The 22075-nt window shown below is 46.5% G+C and overlaps 1 protein-coding gene across 4 annotated transcripts in view; it reads right to left on the bottom strand.

The window, feature by feature from the left end:
- The window catches only part of GRIK1 (glutamate ionotropic receptor kainate type subunit 1), a 959769-nt gene that overhangs the window by 414544 nt on the left and 523150 nt on the right, over positions 1 to 22075 (bottom strand). For all 4 annotated transcript variants that reach the window (XM_086934009.1, XM_086934011.1, XM_086934010.1 and 1 more), the window contains exon 4: positions 21671 to 21852. In XM_086934009.1, the coding sequence (XP_086790135.1) occupies positions 21671 to 21852 (182 nt within the window). The remainder of the gene's footprint in view (positions 1 to 21670; positions 21853 to 22075) is intronic.

The raw sequence follows: 22075 nt of genomic DNA, 5'->3' as shown, positions 1-22075 counted from the left end.
TTGTGCTTTGTATCCACACTCTCTGATTTGTGCTTTTTGTTACTATATATCCTAGCACTAGCATTTCACGCTGTGATATTTAGAGACGCATAGTCTGTCCCATGCATGGTGTTTTGTCTCCTACGCGCAGAAGTTTCAGCCTTGATCCTACTCAACAACCCTTAGTTCAGACCACCTTCTGGTCACAGGAGGTGAAGCAAGCTTATATGATCTGATATAAACTAGGAATTGTTACCAGCTACAGGAAGATTAAGCGATCGTCAGACAGCCATGATCTCTACATGCTCAGAGTTGGAAAAGCAAGCTGGTGATTGATGTAAGATCCCACAGGATATCATTTCACAAATGGTTTTTGTTACACCTGTCAGCCTTGGAGTGGTCTTCCCCTAAACATTTTGCCTTCCTCCTCCCTTTTTTTTATCTCGTTGTTGCTGGCATTAGGAATCTGTACCACTACTAACCAGTGCTAAAGTGCTTGTGCTCACTCCTCTAAACATGGTAAAATTGGCTTATCCCCAATCCCAGTTTTAATTTACTAATAAGTCCCTAGTAAAGTGGTACTACATAAACCAAGGGTCGGTAAATTAAATGCTACAAGTGGGCCTGCATCACAGGTTATGCCACCAACTTAAGATCTTCATTAAGCATTTCTCAGACCTGCCATTGCAGAGCTTGTGTGTGCAGTTTTTAACTGCCCTTTCGACCTAGTAAAATAAACCTTTTGCCAGGCCCAAACCTTCCTTTTTAATGCATTGGGGAGAGGAGTTAGGGTGGTCGTCCTCAAATCTGGGGTCCTGGGTTTGAGTCTTGGCAACGAAGCTGAACATCCTGTGATTCTGGGCAAATCACTTAATCTCCCAATGCCTAAAAAAAAAGAATGAATGTGTCCTCAGGTAACTGCAACTGGTGCTATGTAAAGCTCTTTGATACCCGATTCGGGTCAAGTTCGCGCTGTAAAAAACTCCTTTAAAAAAAATGTTACCCCTAGGTCCTGGTCAGCCCAAAGTGCAGGCTGCAATATATTTCAAAGGTAGGGCATGTACTTTTATATTTGACATGTCCTGGTAGTGAAAATCTCTCAAATATGTTTTTCACTACTGCAAGGCCTATCCCTCCCAAAGGATAACATTGGAGTTGCCTTATTACATTGTATGTGTTTAATTTCCAAATAAGAACAGGTAACCAGTTCAAATCAATGTCTCTGGAATCCCAATTAAAAAACCTAACTATAAGCAACTATAACAATCCTAACTCATGGTGAATTCTGATTTTAAACTGCAATTCCGAAAATGTCATCATTTTTAGAAAGTTGGCATTTTTTTACCTTAACCATATAGTGCCTGTAGCCTGTGTCTGGTCACATGACTGGGTGTAGCTGACAGTTTGGCTTTGTGTATTCCTTCTAGACAACCACACACAGTAGAGAGCTTAAGTGTGCCTCAATGGGCCATCAATGGCAGAATGAGAAGTATGAGCTGGGTAAAACCCCACTTACACTGGAATAGGCTGTGTCCTGTCTCCTCACAAAGGGCTGCATACCCCCTGTAGTTAGTCTGGAGCCAGGGCAGGGAAGGCAGGATGCCTGGGACCTTTATAGGGAAATCTCTGGAAGCTTCTCCCCCACTTCAAAGACATAAATGGGCATAAATAATTGACCTCAGACACCAACTCTTTGTTACACTTCTGGACCTGTGGATACTCTTCCAGGAAGAAGGACTGCTGTGCTGCTGAAAGACTGCCACTCTGCTGGACTGTACTCTGCTGAGACTCCTACTTTGCTGTGCTGACCTACTGCCTGCTGCACTTTTACCTGGGTGAGAAGGACTAGACCTCCATCTCTTGAACCCTGAGTGACTCCAAGGGCTGGCTGGCTGGTCTCCTGATCTGAAGCATCAGGGACATAAAAGGCTTCCAACAAACTTTCAGCTGCACCTGAACTATGCCATCCATGAGTCTACCATTTCAAGTTGTGCCACTCCAGTTCTGGACACTTGGAAGTGGGCTTAAGATGTTTTGCCAGCCTATGTGGACCGGAACCGATGCATCTCCTCTGCTTTGTGGCACAACCCCGAGCAGAAATTAGGCTTTTCCGCTGCAGTGTGGATTGGACTCATCGCAAAAACGTTCATCTCCTTTGGAACCGCCTTTGCACAATGCACCCTTGCCGCAGGCCCTCACATCTCTCGTAGACGGCACACACAACAATGACGTTGCACTCTACATCGCATCCTACAGCTTCTCAGACCCAACACATCGCCGCTACTACACAACACATCCTCAACTCTGGACCTTGCATCGCAAGCCCATGTCAACGGGACCATAGACACACCATGACCTCGAACTGCAGCTTCGCCGCAGCTGAGAACTGACAAATGGCTTGGGGCTGCATGATGCATCTTCGACGCGGATCCACACAGCGCTCCACAAACCAGGATGAAAGATACTCTGTTTAGTAGTCCTAGCTGGGTCCCTGTAGCCAGCCCACACTCCATTACGATCAGCCTGAACTTGTGACTTTTTTGCCCGTCCGGCGTGCCCAAATATCCACAGTTGGCATTTTAAGTCTTTTGGCACTACTTTCTCTAAAACATTTGAAACTCTAAAGCTCCGGTCCTACCAATTGGATTTTTGTCATTTTGGTCTTGTTTTATTCATTAAATTAAGTTCTATTTTTCCAACCTGGTGGGGGCCTTTTTGTGTGGTGTTCTCATTATTTTATTGTTTGAAGTGGTTCACAAATACTTTACACATTGTCTATAAGTTAAGACTGACTGCTCTGTGTCAGGCTACAAGGTTGTAGAGCACCGTTTAATTTGAGATTTGCTTGTGCTTTACCCTGAGAAGGATTGTGGTTGCTGCTTGACCAGGACAAACACTCCAGTCAACCAACATCTCAATTTCTTACAGTATTTAAAAACAATATCTTTAGAAATCTCCTTCTCTGTTGAGTCTTTTAACTTCATTTTCTATTCTATGCTTCAGTTTAATGTACTGCAGCCTACAAAAGCTTTAGCCGTGATCCTCGATGTCACGCTGACAAACTATCTATATGAAAGGTGAGTTTGCAGAAACTTTACACTAACAAGTGCACTCAGTACTCACTCTACACTGAAAAGTTAGTCTCTCAAGCTGCCTTGGCTTTCAGTTAGTTTAATCATCCTTAGTAAAGCAGTCAAGACCTGGGTCAAAGGAGGAGGTTTTAAGGTTGCATTTGGGATCTCTAAAACACAATCATTATAGCCACAATAAAAAATGAATTTCCAGCCAGAGTTAACAGTTGGCACTAGTAAACAGCACTTGCATCCAGCACTTTAATAACATCTCAAAAATGTATAAGTATAAATTAGCAGCTATCTCTCCAATTCTCTACTGAATTAATGAGGCTTAGTCAGCCAAAGGCTTATGTTTGTAAGAGGCAGACCTTTAAAGCCAGTACTCCATTGTTCAAGGAGTCAAAGAAAAACATTGAAAAGAGTCAACAGATGTCCTTTAGGGAAAATCTGATTTTGGCCCTTGGGATGCCTCCCATAATTCTTCTAGTCCCACCTTGTTCAACACAATGGTTTTTACTTTTTGAGCGTGACTCCGTTTCTGGACGATGGACAACTAGAATGTGAGATTTATTGTGGATTGAAGGTGAAAAATACACACCTTCGCTATTTGCAATATTTTTTTTTTTTTTGTGATCCTTTATTTGTAGTACATGCAGTTACAAGTATGGGCCTACAACCATCCCGGCCGGCCGCTAAACAGAACGAGAATACTGCAAGCAATATGTATAGGTATAGCAGTTCGAAACCCGGGGTTATAAAATAACGGTATATAACTTGTAATCAGACACAACAGATTGAAATCCGGATTTAAGAGGTTCATTTTCAAATAAGAAACTAAGGAAGAGGTGTTGCACAGTCGTACACAGTCCCGCAATAGTGTGCAAATCAGGATATCTACAAACAGTGTTAATACGAAGGAAATATCGGGGGGTAAGATATACAAAGCAGAAGAAATGCAGACGCAACCCCAGTGTGTAGCAAGTCCAACTCCCGCCCCTCATCACCAAACATACCGCAAAGAGCGTGAGCGACGAAGACACTAAAAAGAGAAGAAAGACTAAAGGGCCATAGAAACAAATATCGCTCAACCACCCATCCCGCAACCCCCCACCCTGCACAACCGCAGAAGGCCATGGCCTACGCCCCTAGCAGCGTGCCTGTCGCCCTAATAGAGACCCGAAATATTGAAAGATAGAGAAAAGAGGAAAAGAAAAGAAAATAAGCGGAGGATGGCCCTCATCGTGCTGCCCGGCCCCGCCCTTCGCCCCTACACCTCGGAAATCCCAGAAAGGAAGTAATACTGTAATGAAGAACAATAAATCCCAAGCACAATAGCGATGAAATATCGATCGAACAAACCCACTGCACCGTCTGTCAACAATAAAGCAAATAGACCATGAACCACTTCATCGCTGACCCAGTCTGGTAGCAGTACCGCCAGAAGTCCACTCATTAATCAATTTAAAGCACAGTCCTGAGGGTCCAAACAATATGGGTGGATCCGGGTGAAGCGCAGACCCAGAAAAGCACAACAATCCAAGTCCATCGAAGGACCGACAGCAAAGATCAGACAATATCAACGCCGGTCTCGGGAACTTCCAAAAGCTCACAGATAATAACACCATCCAGGAGAGGAGAGTCACACAGTTTGGCCACCACTGCGACATAACCAGGCCAGTCCAAGAGGGAAAACAGCGCTCCATCCCCAGCCGCCAGTTGGACATGTGTCCCAAGGAGGCATCCATACGAGCAATCAAGTCGGTCCGCGCAAGCACAGGAGCCCGAACCTCGAGCGGCTCCCAGTGCCTCTGCGGAGCTCGAACTTCCTCCATGGACTCAGCAGCAAGTCCATCGGCAGCCCCCTGGAAGCGGACAGTGGCCGTTAGAGACGGCGAGACAGCAATCGCATCCATTCTTTCACCCAGGTCCCAGGCATGGCAAATCATGGTCTCGTGCAAAACTGTTAGGGCAGCTAACACGTCCCAGGATGTTAACTCCTGCGTATGTTGCGAGCATCCCGGTCCCATCCGTGCAACAGTCACCTGGCGTGGAAGCGGGCCGTAGAGGACAGCACCAGCCACCATCTTAATCCAGTCGGCCCCGTCCCTCTTCACCACTGTCAGGGACCAGGCCTCACCTCGAGGGCGCCACGGGATGCGTCCCCGGGGCAAAAAGCTGTGAGGCAGGCTCCTGAAAGGAGAGCCACCAAAAGGTTAAAATCCCTGCCGGGCCCCGGGAGTCGCCCGCCTATGTCAGGGGCAGTCCTTGGCTATGGAAGGGTGAGATTTTGATCAATATCTTATCTCTATCGATCTAAAACCCCGGTCTGGTCGACTGAACCTTTATTGCCTGTCTTTGAGGAAAGAAAGTGCATCCCTTACCAAGTTAGTTCTCCCAATAAAGGACTCTGCTCAAAGGATCACAAACAACTTCTAGCTTTCAAAGGTTTATTATAAAGTCAAGATAAGTTGTAGATACAAGCATCTCAAAATGAGATTAACCAGATACACAGGCCCAACTACGTACATGTGTTCTCTGAAAGCCCTCAGACGAACAACGGAAATTACCAATACCAATTCTAAAAACAATAGTGCTATTAGCATAGACACATATTGAAATCTGTCGGTCATTACAGGCGGAGGGAAAATACAGGTTAGGCTGTCCCTACCCTGCTCTAGATGGTATCCCTACTTAACCAGGTCCCAACCTATCAAAAGGTGTCAGCAGTGAATGACCCCCAAAGGAAGTCACCCACTCTCAGTCTCTTGGTGAAAACCTAAAGTCCTCCAATCATGGCCCCTCTCTGCCTACCCATCCGCTCTCTAAAGGGTCCTCAGGCTTCTGCTCTAACTCCACCCAGGGGTGCTGTCCCTAATACAAAAACACAACAACATTTAGGACGCCCCTCGCGAGACGCCCCTCACGTGGTGTAGCTTCTGGCTTTTTCCATGATGAGGCCTTGTGGTTAGAGTCGACCTTGCTTCTCAGACGCTTCTCCGGCCCGCTGATACCCCTTAAACATTCCGGAACCCTCCTCCATGTCTGGTCCATTTCAAGAACAGGCTTCTATTCATATTTAATAATTGAATACCCCCTTTTCTCTTCCAGACAGACATTTGGAGCCAAATCCCAAATCTCATGGTTTTCCAACTGCGTTGCAACATTCCCCGGTCCAGACTAATACGTGTAAATCAACGTTTAAGGCTTTCCAGCTCTACAACAGTTTTATAATATTCAACTTCTTCTTTAATTGTTAGCATGTTAATACTCTTATTCTACTGATTAAGTAAACACATCTATAAATCAAACCCTACTCATTATTTCTAAACATTAGTGCAATCCACATTGTGCATTTTACTCTCCTTTCCCCTCCCTCTTAGCTCTGGCCCTGAGGCCTACCACGTTCAACGTTTCCGTATGCCATCTTACATTTTAGCAGCTACACAACATGGATCCAGGAATAATCACGTTTAATAAGCCTTATTACTTCATACATTTCTGTATTAATTCCACTTCTATTTAAACTTCTATATTAACTACACATCAGAATATAACTGTGGCTACTATCAGCACTCATGGCATTTCTCTTCATGATTTGTGCTTGCTACGTGTAAGTGTGATGCCTTTCTACATTTTGGTCAGTTTGCGCTCTCTCAGTTCCCCCCTTTGATGACCTCTCGGGGTCATCACTAAATATTTAAACTGCGGTGATTGCTAGCATAACTCGCTTCTGAGTTTCCAGAGCCCTCAGACTCCGGTACTGACTATCTTGTATGGCAGCCAATCTCTGCAGCTGCTTTCTCTGAGCCCTCGCTGACCTTCTGGCTTTATTCCATTTAAATACCCTCACCAAACCCCATAACACGATTCCACAGATCAATATTATGATGATAGGTTTTAGTATTTTCCACACAAAGCTTTTGCCTAAAGCGGTGAGCCAGCTTCCAGCTTCACTCATTCCTTGGCCCACCTTTTCCCAGACATTTTCCCTGCTCAGGTCTTCAATCTCCTTGTGAATATCAGTTATATTTCTAATAACTTTCTCAAGGGGCTTTGAATTGTCTGGAATGTAAGTACAACATTCTTGGACCTTCAAAGCCTTACAGACTCCGCCCTCCTTTGCTAATAGGACATCTAACGCAAGGCGGTTTTGAAGAACCATAGCCCTTATCGATTGCATCTCTCCTTCTACTAGCATTAAGGACTGAGCAGTGCTAGCAGACAACCTGTCTACGACTGTTGCTAGCCGTCTAATTTTAACATCATTAAGAGCTAATCCCAGAAGTGGGAACACAGCTCCAAAGACATCTCCAACCATTTCTGCACTCACATCTCTCCTTCCTCTCGATGATGTCTTGCCCTCAATGATCTCTAAGTCTTGGGCATGATATATTTTTGGGAAGATAATTGCCAAATAACATGAGCCATACCAATTATCAGGTAGCCTCACGTAGGCATTTCTCCCACATACAAAATATACGTTAGGAATCACCTGCATTCCCTTCAGGAAGTCTTTGGTGTAGTACTCCAAATTGAAAGCATGTTCGCAGCTAACCTCCCCCACGTATACATTTTCATAATACGTTTTGGCTCTATGAAGACACAACTTTCCTCTCTGCGTTCTATCTAAAGCTATTGGACCACTACTACCCTTTCTCTTGTGTGCCTTTTCTTCTTCGGTCCAATCTGTTTTCCATTGTCCTGATTTTTTCAAAATCTTTTGTCTCCTATTCCGATCATCCACCTGCCCTATGAACTTTTTCTCGACTTCTGACACCTTGCATGTCAGGTTATTTCTGCGGGCATGTGAGGTATCTAAAGTAATCCAAGGAATGAAAAACTTTGCCAACCTGTCTTCACTCTTCCAGTAGTCCCACTTATTCATCTGTTTATAATTTGGGACTTCTGGTAACACTGCATCATAGTTGGAGAAATAATAGTCAAAACTATCTCTCCCATAAAATATACTAAGCAACAAGCTACATGTAATGCCATATGTCAGCGGGAGGTGGTGATATCGAATGCCTTCATCTACAGACGCCGGCAACTGCATGCAGACGTAACAATCCTTGACCTCCATGGCATCCACGTATTCGTACAGTAATTTAGCATAAGCATTTGACCTAAAGTCACCTTGGGACTCATCCACGTGTAACCTGCGGGCTTCTGCAGCCAATAACGCTTTCTCGTGTGTGTTTTCCCCTTTCTCACCAGCAATGGTGGGTGTAAGCGCTTCTGCAGATGCCACATCAGTTACCTTTGCCTCCTCCTCACGTCCCTTTACATAAGAGACTGTTACCACTAAAGCTATTAGTATTATCACTCCTACTATTAGTGTACCTATTATACATTTCGCTCTGCGGTTCTGGGTACCGGCCTCCATTTCGTCAGATAGTGTGGTTCTCTCTCAACTCAGCACAAAGTTCCTTTCTTTTTCGTTCCTTTACTGTCTCTTTTTCTCCTTTTGTCCTGAGAACCACGCAACTGGAAGCTGACAACCCTTTCCGCCAAAGTTCTTTTTAGTTCAATTACAGACAACCCTAGCCCTTCTCCATCATCTCAGGGAGTGTCCCTAAGAATCTCTGCTTCCTAGGCGCTAGGTAATCTTCTTTTCTTCACGCTTATTTACAAAGTTTTTTTTTTTTAAGCATCCACTATCAGGCGCTCGCCTGCAGCTTCAACAGCAAAATTCAATATTTCCAGGCGAAGATTGTGCTCTTCTGCGGCTGATATCTTTGTACCAAAATCGGGGAATTGCAATTCTGTGAGAAACATGTCCTTTATCTTGCTGAGGCGGGGAGGTCGGGGAAGCATAAATGTCAGTGACCCTTCTTGTTCAACTCCGGGTACTAACAGTCGTATCTCCACTGTTACGATGGGCTCAGAACTGGACACCACCACCGCTCGGATCCTCCCTGTCACTGGCTTCGAAGCCATCTGTCGCCAGGTATGTCCACTCAGGGGTGGAGTATCTTCTGTTAGGCACACGCACTCTTCTTGACCTCCTCAACTCCGGTGCTTCAGCGCCCTGAGCACCTTCTTCGGGGTCTGAGTCTTCTGATATCGGAGGAAGGGTTCTCTCCGGAGTTGACCTTAGGCTAGAGCTCCCTCTTTGCGGCCAATCAGCTTCTCCACGTACCCTTCTACTCCGTTTTCTTCTTGTCCTTTCACGCTCTCTGTCAGACCTGTCAGCGTCTGACTCGTACTCCCAGCTACTTTCACCTTCAGTAGCGTCGTCTGTCTCGCTGTTGTACTGACCGTCCTCAGCTTGGTCAGATTCGTTCCCTGCTTCCGCTGGCACCTCTACAGCTTGGCTAGCCCCCTCTGTGGCTTCTCGGTCCTCAGCTGGACGTCTATCCGAGAGAGGAGCTGTTTCTTCCAGAGGTGCTGGAACTCTCCGCGTGTGCGACGCGTGGATCCAGTTGGGCAGGCTTCCCACCTTCACTGCCGTATTTGTGGTCAGGATGATCTGGAAAGGCCCACGCCAACGAACATCCAGGCAGCTGTTTCTCACGTGCTTTTTCACCAGGACCCAATCCCCAGGAAGCAAGTCGTGACAAGGGTCCTGGCACGATGGTACCTCGGCAGCCTGCACCTGAAGGGACACAGAATGAATGGCGTCAGACAGCCCCTTACAATAGTCCAGGATCATATCATCTGTGATGCTAATCAGTGCAGCAGTTGGAACAGATGGTAACCTCATTGCTCTTCCCATTAACACCTCATGTGGTGACAACCCCGTTCTTCTGTCTGGGGTACTGCGGAGGCTCATAAGAACCAATGGCAACGCATCAGGCCAACTCAAGGATGTTGATGAACACACCTTTGCAATTCTGGCCTTGATGGTGCCATTTATTTGCTCCACAATTCCCGAAGCTTCTGGTCGATAACTGCAATGTAGTTTTTGGTCTATTTTTAAAGCGGCACAAATCATTTTCACAAGCGAGCTGTTGAAATGCGTTCCCCTATCTGATTCCAAAGAGGCCGGCACCCCGAAGCGCGGTATAAGCTCCCTAAGCAGTAACTTAGCCACTGTGAGGGTGTCGCACCTGCGTGTAGGATATGCCTCAACCCATCTGGAGAAAACGCAGACAACCACTAGGATATAACGGAGGCGGCTGCACCTTGGCATTTCGATAAAATCTATCTGCATTCTATTGAATGGACCTCCTGACCTCCCTATGTGGCTCAGTGCAACTGGTGTCTTTTTCCCTACATTCAACTGCTGGCACGTCACACAACGCTGGCACACTGCTTCGGCTGCTACTCTGAACTTGGGGTTGTACCAGGTCTGTCTAAACACTCTCAGCATAGCATCTCTTCCTAAGTGGACAGGACCATGTATGCGTCGGGCCATTGGGCTCACCATCTCATTGGGCAACACTGCTCTGCCATCTGCTGAGACCCAGAAATGGGCCTCACCCACCACACATCCTGCCTTTTGCCATGTTTCTTTTTCACAGTCAGGAGCATTCTCTTGCATCTCCTTCAGTTCGTCCCAAGTATCAACAGTTTCCAATATCATAGCTAATTCAGTCCTTACACTTATTCCACCCACCTCTACCTCTGTGAAAGAGTATCCTGTCTCCGCGCAATACCGTGCGACTTCGTCGGCATATCTATTGCCTTGTGACACGAAGTCCATATTTCTGGTATGCGCGGTACACTTCACAACGGCAATACCTGCTGGACATTGCAATGCCTCTAACAGCAGGCGCACAAACTCTCCATTGCGAATGGGAGAGCCTGAAGAGGTCATGAACCCTCTTTGAGACCATAACTGCCCGTAATCATGAACTACCCCGTAACCATATTGACTGTCAGTGTATATGGTGACTCGAATTTGATTGCTTGCCAGGCAGGCACGCGTCAGGGCAATAATCTCGGCTACCTGAGCGGAGTGTACTCCTTCCAGGCATCCAGCTTCCACTACTCCAGTAATTGTGCAAACAGCATAAGCTGCTCTCAACTGCCCAACTTCGTCTCTTACACATGAGCCATCGACAAAGAAAATTTCATCTGGGTCGGTCAGTGGCTCATCTACGATGTCGGGTCTTGGCTTGGTGCATAGTTCAGTCACATCGAGGCAGTCATGGTCTGTACATTCATCATCATCTTCAATATCGTTTGGAAGTGGCATCAAGGTAGCAGGATTTAAAACAGAGCATCTCCTGAGGGTCACGTTCTCTGCGGCAAGAATGACTTGCTCATAGCGCGTGAGCCTGCTGTTTGTCAGATGCTGTGTTTTGGTCCTGGTCATCAACAGTTCAACAGAGTGGGGCACATGTACCTCTAACGGGTGCCCCATAACAATATTCTCACACCTCTCAATGCTGACACCTGTTGCGACAACGGATTTGAGACATCCGGGCAACGCTGCGGCTACTGGGTCTAAAGTAGCCGAGAAGTAAGCGACTGGTCTACGGGCATTCCCATGGATTTGGACTAACACAGACAGCGCGCATCCCTCTCTCTCGCAGCAGTAGAGCAAGAATGGTTTATCGTAATCCGGCATTCCCAGAGCTGGAGCACGACACAAGTCCTCTCTCAGCTGCAGGAACGCCATCAAACAGTCCTTGTCCCATGGTACCGGATCACTCACTTCCTTGTGCGTCAGTTTTTGCAAGGGCTTTGCTTTCAGTGAAAAGTTTGCAATCCACTGTCGGCAATATCCCACCATTCCTAGGAACATTCTGACTTCTCTCTGGGTTTTAGGCGCATTCATTTTCATGATGGCCTCTATCCTGTCTGGTGACACCTTTCTCTTACCTTTCTCAATTCTGTGTCCCAAGTACTGTACCTCTGTCAGGCAGTACTGCAATTTCCCCGGGGACACCTTATGCCCATTTTCCGCTAGGTGATTTAACAAAGCAATAGAGTCCTGTCTGCAAGCCTCTTCTGTTTCTGACGCCACAAGGAGGTCGTCTATGTACTGGACCAGAACTGACCTCTGGGGCAGCACTAGACTTTCAAGATTTTTCTTTAAGAGCTGGTTGAAGATCGATGGGCTTTCTGTATACCCCTGAGGAATACGACACCATGTTAGGACGCGACCTTCCAGCTTAAATGCGAAAAGAAAATGGCTTTCTTCGTCCAAAGGGATCGAAAAGAAAGCCTGGCAAAGATCAATCACAGTGAACCATTCTGCTTGGAACGGTATCTGAAACAGTATCACTGATGGATTCGGTACCACTGGACAACACGAAACGACTATGTTATTAATCTTTCTGAGGTCCTGCACTATCCGAAATTTCCCATTTGGTTTCTGCAAACCCATAATCGGGGAGTTACATGGACTACCCACGATTTCCTTCAGTATTCCCTGCTTAATCATGGACTCAATCACGGGTTTTATGCCTGCAATCGTTTCTGGAGTCAATTTATACTGAGGGGTTCTTGGGAACTCAGCATGTGGTTTCACCACAATTTTCACTGGGTCCACTCCTTTCACCAACCCAATCTCTTCCCCAGTGAAATCCCACACTTCTGGAGCAACTGTCTCTCTCAAGTCCCAGGGGAGCTCCTCTACTGTCAGAGTGGGATACAACTCCACACATATTCTGGAATTGGCGACTTTAAAGTCTGCATCATCATCATTTGTCAGTACCTCTACTCCTTGCGGGGTACAGTATATAGTGCAGTTCAATTTGCACAAAAGGTCTCTTCCCAGCAGACATACAGGACTAGAATCGCAAACCACAAACTGGTGCTCCTCACTGTACCTCCCAATTTTCACCTGCACGGGCTCAGTCAAAGGACTGATCATTCTCTTATTAGCGACCCCCACCACTTGTATGGTCTCCCCCGATATGGGCAGGCCTGGAACTGCGGCTGATCTGATCGTGGATCTAGTGGCTCCTGTGTCCACTAGAAATGTCGTGGGGAACCCTGCCACTTCGGCCTCAACATAGGGTCCCCTTTGGTCTACCTCCAGAGCTGCCCCGAGGACGCAGTCATCTCTTTCCACTCTCTGTCCAGTTAGTGGGTCCACATAATAGCATTCCTCTCCTCCTACAAACAGGGGCATCTGTCTATATGTCTTACCCATAGTCCCTACTCTGGGTGCTTGCGGGAACTGGGCTCGGGGAGGAGGCCCCCCTTTGAGCACCTTTCCCTGGTACTGCGTTATCCCTCTCGTAGGCGCACTCTGGGTCTCTTCCTCTTCCACCTCTTGGTCTCCTATCTCAACATTATAGGGACACTCGCGTTTCCAATGCCCCACCTCGTTACACTGGTGGCACCTAGTCGTTTTCTTTAAGGTAGCTATATCTATCCTGGGTCTAAAGGTGGAGTTCTCCTCATTGCCCTTGTTCTGGCTGTATTGTTTCCTTCCTCCAGTACCTGTTCCTGGTTGCTGTTGCTGTGGTCCCCCTTTCCCCGCTGCCTGCATCTGTACCACCATCAGTTTCTCCTTTAGTTTCTTAGCCTTAGAGTCTATCTCATCACAGCAGTACCTGGCATACCTCAGTATTTCGTCTAGGGGTTTATTTTGCCAACAAATCAGGTGTTGCTGGATCATTAAACTGATATCCGGTCTCAGGCCTAGGACAAATTTGGACACAAACTGCCCTATGTCCCTCGGATCCATTACATCCAGACCGCTATACTGTTTAAACGCCTTCAGCAATCTCTCATAGTATTCGTGTACTGTCTCTTTGGGTTCCTGTCTCGTTCGGTCAATTTTTACCCAATCTATGTCTTGCATTGGCACTTTCTCTTTCAGCCACGTCATTACTCTTTCGAATTTTGCCATCACACTTTCGGACGGCCCATTAGTCCTAGCATCTCTGTCTGGCTCTATGATGGGCCACTCAGCGCTAACCTTGCATGCGGTCCACAAATCTCCTGGCACTACTATGTCAAACAGCGTGTTCAAATCTATCCATAGGACCTTTGAGATTTTTACGAATCTCTCAACTTGCTTATACCACTCCACAGGGTTTTCCCGCAGTTTGGGGAACGAGGTGGTAAAAGCAGCTAAATCCCCCCTACTCCAAGGGACGTGGACATAGGTTCCATTGGCGACTTCCCTCAAAGGGTACGTTTCTACTCCCTGCTGTCCTCCTGGTGTCATCCCAAGTGTACTTCTCCTAACGGTCCCTCTCTTGGACCACCTCTCTTCCCACTTATCTAGGGCCCTCCATGTCCTTATTCCAGTGATCAGTTCCCTTATGTGTGTCTTCAATCCGATGGTCCTCCTCTCATCTAGATCTCGGTCTGTGTAATGTAGCCTATGGTTGCCCTGTAACGCTTTGGTTCTTGACAAGTCTACCATATATTTGCCTGCTAGTTCGACTAATTTCTCATGGATTGCTCTCGCCTTTCGAGTTACGTCCTTTGCCATGAACAGAATTTCATCCTGCTCATACATGTCCATTCTTTCTAAGGGCAGGGTACCGTCTACCATGTCATCCAGATCTGACTTTAAGCTGGAGACATCGAGTCTTTTGGCCTTTATTTCTGCTCGCAATAATTCCTTCGAGGGAGGTTGACAGGTGTCTCTCCCATCCCAACTCCGGGCTCTACGTTTGGGTTCTGGAGAGTTGGGGAGTGCTCTCTCTTGTTCCCATCTCTCCAGATCCCATGCTCGGCCATCCGATCTTGGAAGGTGATGGAACACAGGCCTGTTACCCCCCTTCTCACCTTGCCCATTCTCTCCTCTCTTCTCACAGTAAATCTCTCTGCTACTCTCCCTTCGGTCTCCATTCTCCCTTGGCCTCGTATCACTCAGTATCTGATACGATCCTTCCTGGTTTCCCGTATTCCCTGGGCTGCGCTCATGTCCGTCGTCACAAGGACTATGGTGTGGTCCCACGCAACCCCCACTCTGTTCTCTCCTGCCGGGCACGCAGTGGATACACTTAAAGCTGTCCCTGTACTCCCGAGCCCTCCTGTCTTCTCCATTATGTATCGGGCGAGACACCCCCCCGTTCTCTGGGCCCCCATCTTCCAGGTCCGATCTATCTCCACTCCGGGCCCAATGGGTGTATCTCCTACTGTCCTTCTCCCTCCCGTCCCACTCCGGACTGCTCTCTTCAGCCCCGCAGTGAGTCCGGGCCCTGCTGTCCTGACTTTCCCTTTCAGCCTCTGCCGCTATGATGTTCTTTTGAGCCTCGACTGCCTCATCCCATTTCTTCATGTACTCGCTGAACTCTTGAAAAGACTTCCGTCCTGGTCCCCTCATATCCTCTGGCCATCTAATATCCCCCAGATCGCCTGTTGTGTGTACTGGGGTGCTCCAATCTCTTGGTATCGGCAACTGACTTGGGGAGTTGATCGTATCTTTCCTTCTTACCATCTCTGCTCTTTCTCTGTCCCTTCGTACCCGTTCTTCCCCTCTAGCCCTGTCTGGGTCATATACCGACACTATAGGACCTATGGTAACAGGTACCTGTAGTGCATCAGGTAATGCGTAGGATGTGGCACACGCCGTTTCTGGCGCTCTTTGCACCACAAACCTCCCGACCACCTGTTGCACTTGGCTAGGCTGGGACAGTTCTTTCTTTGCAGCGGGATCCCAATCGGAACTGGGAAGCGGCCCATGCTCTCCTGCATTGCCCCCCCCTTTCTCGCCGTTCTCGGCATCTCCCCCTGCTCTGTTATACGGAGGTGGCCTGTCTGTCAATAATCTGTTTATCAGGCTGTCCTCTGTCTCGCTCTCGTCATCCTCTTCTAGGGGGCTTTTGTTCCCGGGCATCTCTAACACTGGATACAATTTATTTACTTCCATGTTATGCACCCTCCATCTTTTAGCATCCTCATCCCACTTGGCATCCTGTACTGCCCTTACCGAACGTTTCACTCTTTCTTGCCGTCTGTTCATGTTCTTTTCATGCGCTGCCCTAATCCATGCATTAAGGGCTTCAAACTGAGTTGGTCTAGGCAAGGGTCTAGTTGCGGTCATAATTGCTTTTAATCTGTGCAACACCTCTAATCTGAACGTCCCGTATTTCGGGAACGTAAGTTCCTCATTTCCATCTGTCATCCTACTCCACTCTGAGATCCACAGAATCGTGTGCAGCCCAACATTTATCCCCATGAAATGCGCTGGCGTACCCTCCGGCGGGGCTTCTTCCCCTTCATACGATCCCCTGCGCTTTCTTTTAAACAGCGCTCTTAACCATTTAAAACACTTCATAATTATGCGCAAAATTTCCAGCTTGAATACTTTGTTTACTTCCTGATGACAATCCACCAATCCTAGCGCGGCTTTGCTAGCTTGCCTATCGCAGCGCGGTCTTTCACTGGCCGGCCAATCCCAGCGCGGCACTTTCTGACGTCACTAGTCTCCGCTTCGCAGCAGCACCCCTCCTTTCTCAGCTCTCCTCGCGGTCATGCATGCGTCCCATTCATACACCGAAAAATGACTACTTCCGACCAAGTGGTCACTTCCCTCGACTGTACGTCCACAGTCTATCTGTAATTGTCAACTTAACTGACGAGATGTCTATCGTCTCTCTGATAGGTTCTTTTCACACTCAGTAACTTCCGACCAGCGTCCGTTACTCACGCACTCACTCTTACGTTCCCCCTATCTGGTCCTTCGGGTGATCACTGGTACCTCATGACCCCCTTCACACTAGTTAACAATTACTCTGAGTGTCCGATACACCCGAACCACTTAAGCTCTCCTTGAGCTTAAGATTTCCACCGGTTGCGCGCGCTCACAACCTGTTCCACAGTCTCTCTACAGTCGTGCAACTCCGCCAGACATTACAACATAGATACAATACAAAACACCACAATCTTAACACGCATGACCCTTTATACTCACTCTCGACCGATACTGCTGCTTTTCTGTCTCACGTCATCCGGTCCTTCTTCCGCGGGCGGTTCTTCCGATCATCGATCTCTAGGGGCCTGGGGGTAATCTAACCTGGCCTAGATCACCTTCCTCAAGAAGGCAACCATCCTCTATAGCTACCAACTGGAAGGGTGAGATTTTGATCAATATCTTATCTCTATCGATCTAAAACCCCGGTCTGGTCGACTGAACCTTTATTGCCTGTCTTTGAGGAAAGAAAGTGCATCCCTTACCAAGTTAGTTCTCCCAATAAAGGACTCTGCTCAAAGGATCACAAACAACTTCTAGCTTTCAAAGGTTTATTATAAAGTCAAGATAAGTTGTAGATACAAGCATCTCAAAATGAGATTAACCAGATACACAGGCCCAACTACGTACATGTGTTCTCTGAAAGCCCTCAGACGAACAACGGAAATTACCAATACCAATTCTAAAAACAATAGTGCTATTAGCATAGACACATATTGAAATCTGTCGGTCATTACAGGCGGAGGGAAAATACAGGTTAGGCTGTCCCTACCCTGCTCTAGATGGTATCCCTACTTAACCAGGTCCCAACCTATCAAAAGGTGTCAGCAGTGAATGACCCCCAAAGGAAGTCACCCACTCTCAGTCTCTTGGTGAAAACCTAAAGTCCTCCAATCATGGCCCCTCTCTGCCTACCCATCCGCTCTCTAAAGGGTCCTCAGGCTTCTGCTCTAACTCCACCCAGGGGTGCTGTCCCTAATACAAAAACACAACAACATTTAGGACGCCCCTCGCGAGACGCCCCTCACGTGGTGTAGCTTCTGGCTTTTTCCATGATGAGGCCTTGTGGTTAGAGTCGACCTTGCTTCTCAGACGCTTCTCCGGCCCGCTGATACCCCTTAAACATTCCGGAACCCTCCTCCATGTCTGGTCCATTTCAAGAACAGGCTTCTATTCATATTTAATAATTGAATACCCCCTTTTCTCTTCCAGACAGACATTTGGAGCCAAATCCCAAATCTCATGGTTTTCCAACTGCGTTGCAACATTCCCCGGTCCAGACTAATACGTGTAAATCAACGTTTAAGGCTTTCCAGCTCTACAACAGTTTTATAATATTCAACTTCTTCTTTAATTGTTAGCATGTTAATACTCTTATTCTACTGATTAAGTAAACACATCTATAAATCAAACCCTACTCATTATTTCTAAACATTAGTGCAATCCACATTGTGCATTTTACTCTCCTTTCCCCTCCCTCTTAGCTCTGGCCCTGAGGCCTACCACGTTCAACGTTTCCGTATGCCATCTTACATTTTAGCAGCTACACAACATGGATCCAGGAATAATCACGTTTAATAAGCCTTATTACTTCATACATTTCTGTATTAATTCCACTTCTATTTAAACTTCTATATTAACTACACATCAGAATATAACTGTGGCTACTATCAGCACTCATGGCATTTCTCTTCATGATTTGTGCTTGCTACGTGTAAGTGTGATGCCTTTCTACATTTTGGTCAGTTTGCGCTCTCTCAGCTATACCCGGGCAACAAAGTTTGGGGAGGGGGCAGGAGGCATGCGCCCCCTCCGATCCTGTGCCACCACACTGCCCCTCAAGGGTCACCGCTCAGCGGACCGGGTCTGCACCGCTAGCAGCGGTCCTCCATGTCAGCGGCACCCACCGACAGGCCCCCCACCGCCATCAACGGCTGCCGATGCTGCAGCTTCGGCCGGAGGCCCTGCCGAGCCAACGCCCCGGTCTCATCGCCGGGTGGGCCGCGGAGCCGTCGGGGACGGTTCTCAGGATCTGCTGCACGCAGGAGCTTCGGGAGCAAACGGTAGGTGCCCGTTTTCTTTCTCCTATTAAAGTATGCCTTCGTGGCTCAGGATAGACATAAGGATAGACGTGTGGGGTGAAAGGGCTCTCGGAGCCGTGCGACTATGCGGCCATTTCGAATGCCTGCTTGGCTCCTCCCCCGCTATTTGCAATAATTGTGATTTGATATCTATCATGAATTGCTAGTTTTTTATAGTGTCAAGTACTAATACAATGCTCCCCCTCTTGGGAGAGAGCGACTCCAAGCACAACCGTAGGGTGACCAGGCGGTCTTATTCCATAAGTCTAAATATCAACAATAGTTCATTCCAAACACATGAGTGTGTTATTCCAACTTTCGCAGTTTATTAAACACATTGTGAGTTCATGTCTTCAAGATAAATCACTGGGTAGTTGGTGTTCAACATGTCTTAATCAACAAAGTATGCAAAGTCACAACAAATCCCGATGCATTTCGGGCCCCGCCCTTCCTCAGGGGATTACTTGGAGTGACACTACGCACGGACTCCGCGGAGTTCCGAGCCGGCGACAGTGATTGCTGTTGCCGGCTCGGAACTCCTTTCTCATCACTCTGGTGATTTTGCTGGTGCTTATTCACTTGCTCAGAGGTGGGGAAGAATGGGGTATATTCCTTGGGGACAAAACTCATGCAGTCTTCCTTTATGCAGACAATATTCTATTGTATAGCTGGGATATGATGACATATCACTTTGATATCACTTCAACTCTTACTACCTTCACTGAAATCTCTGTTTTTTGCATTAATTGGAGAAAGTCCTGGCAGTTCCCTATACACTAGAACGTTGTAGTACCAGGGTTGGATGTTGGTGGAGAGCCACTAATCTGGCTACCGCAGACATTAAGGGGCACCTGCATCAAGGTAGGCAATTGCGATTACTTAATTGCGATTATTAAGGAATCGCAATTATGGAATAGCAATTGCCAATGCCTGTAGGTTTAGCTAAAATATTAGCTAATCCTACATATTCCTTAATTGCAAATAGCAAATTGCGATTCGCAATTAAGGAATAGCCTCCCATTCATTATATTATATTTTTCCTTTACCTCCCAATGATGGGTGCAAGGAATAAAGATGCTTTACCTCTTGCTTTCTGGCCATGGCCAAACAGCTTGCTTAGTTGTCGTTTTTTCACCTACCCCCTTCTTCACCTTTCCTTTTTCCTGAGTCTGTTATTGCTGAGTTTGCTTTGTTTGGTTGCATCATTAGGAGTTTAAGAATGTACTCGGCTACTGTATTGGCACCTATTTATTGTGTTGTCATCCTAGCTATAATGATCTTCGCAGCCTTTTTGGCGAAGGCCTTTGTTACAGGGTGAGTGGTGTTGGGCTTGTCTCCACCATACTGCATTAAGTACAATTAACCTGGTGTAGTGCATTTACTGGGCCCCCACAATGACCCGCAGCATGACAACATTCTTACACCACCAACTAACCTATGCTTCTATTTGTTTTCTAGATTTTCCACACTAGTTTTTTCCATTGAAATTTGTCAGGGAATAACTGTGGGGGTGCAGTGATAAACTTGGAATTCCGAATTCCTGGGTCAAGGCTCACCCCTTGCCTTGTAATCAAGGATTACATGTGTTCCGAAGGGTTCACTGATGAAATGGAAATGTTCAACAGTAACACTCTGCAGTCCTGCAATTGTAGCTTGAGAACCAGTCACAAACTTGATTGGAAAAATATTGATTGTTGTCTTTGGCTTGGAGAGACAAATCTTTCTTCTCTCCTCCCTCCCTCAACAAGACAAAATTAAGAAATGTAGCTCTTCTTGCTGCTTGAAAATGTTTCTTGTTTTTTTTTTATTTCACGCATTTATCATTTCTGTGGTCAACAGACGGTCCAGACTAACATTAATCCTACTCCACAAACAAACGAAAAGTATTACTGAACATCCCAGCCTCCTTAGACGATTCAAAGCGCATATTTGGCACTGCCCCTGTGTCTTCCTTCATCCTGGCATTGATTGTTCAGATGTGTGTGTATCTTTCTCACGTTTGAGTAATGCTCTCCCTGGTTACCCAAATGCATGTTAAAATAATACCTTTTAAAGAGGTAGAACCCACTTCTTCTTCCTAGCAGGAACGAACCTGATACATTTAAAGGGACTGGAAGGTATAGAGACTCTGAAGGAGTAGGAATAACTTAGGTTTCAAATGGAGGCATGTGGAAAGATGATTGACAAACTGCCAGCATTTATTCAGTGGCATAATGGAAAATGAGGCCCACACCCGTGCAACGTTTGGCTGAGGACCCTACAAATGCACTTGGATAGGTCAACTCCAAGGTGAATAAAAAACCTGGACACAGTTGGCTAGCTCTGTTTCCTTCCTTCCTTCCTTCCTTCCTTCCTTCCTTCCTTCTTTCCTTCCTTCCTTCCTTCCTTCCTTCCTTCCTTCCTTCCTTCCTTCCTTCCTTCCTTCCTTCCTTCCTTCCTTCCTTCCTTCCTTCCTTCCTCACACGTTCTTTGTTTCCTTTTTACATACCTGTATGGATTTGATCTCAATCACTGTACTCATCAAAAATAAACATTCGGCGCGATTACCAGATGAATGGAACATGATGGAATATTTACCTCATCCAGTAAGTGCAATTACCTCTGTTTTAAGTATTTATTGGGTCGGGGTAAATAATTTCAGTTCCGAGTTTTCAGTTTAGAAACTATTTACAACATGGTTGATCAGTGTTTAACACACAAACTTTGCAAGATTTGTTTTTCTTCCAGCCGTTTTCACACAAGAAATTTCATCAGGTTTGACCTGGCCAATTCTGGCAGGAGACATCAGCAAATGTGATAATTAGCAGGCCATTCAGAATTTCTATCCCTGTTCAAACTATCTGTGAGCAGGGTAACAGCAGGTAATTACCTTATTGATTCACCGAAAGATAGCTCTTTCTAAGAGCATCCCAGTTTCACATCTTGTAACAAAAATCGATTTTAATAAAGTATCATTAACAGAAAGTATTCATTTTCCACCCTACCTGTTTCAGAATTTCTGCTGCTGTTTCATGTGAGCAATCAAATATGACATAGAATTCCTTGGATTTCTTCATTTCCTTGAGCAAGGGCCTGGCGTCCTTATTTCCAGAGGGCAGCTGCCGAATTTTGATTTTGATATTGTACCTCGAAGGGGCCTTGATGAGTTCTTGCAGGCGAATTAGTCCTAGAAAAGGATAGTGAATTAGTCAGCCAGCATCTTTAGCGAAAATTCTTGTTCATGTTGGCCAGGGTAGTTAAATACTTGGGACAAAAATATCCAGTTCTGCACATGGATTCATTTTACCTAAGCAAAATCAGTGTACTAGCGACAATGACCTTGTTCTTTTTTTGTCACGAAAATTCAGAAACACATTATTGAGACAGGCTTAAATATATGATGTCCCAAC

This window comes from Lissotriton vulgaris, chromosome 8 (assembly GCF_964263255.1).
Source record: "Lissotriton vulgaris chromosome 8, aLisVul1.2, whole genome shotgun sequence".
NCBI lineage: Eukaryota > Metazoa > Chordata > Amphibia > Caudata > Salamandridae > Lissotriton > Lissotriton vulgaris.
This window is presented reverse-complemented; position numbering and strand designations above follow the sequence as displayed.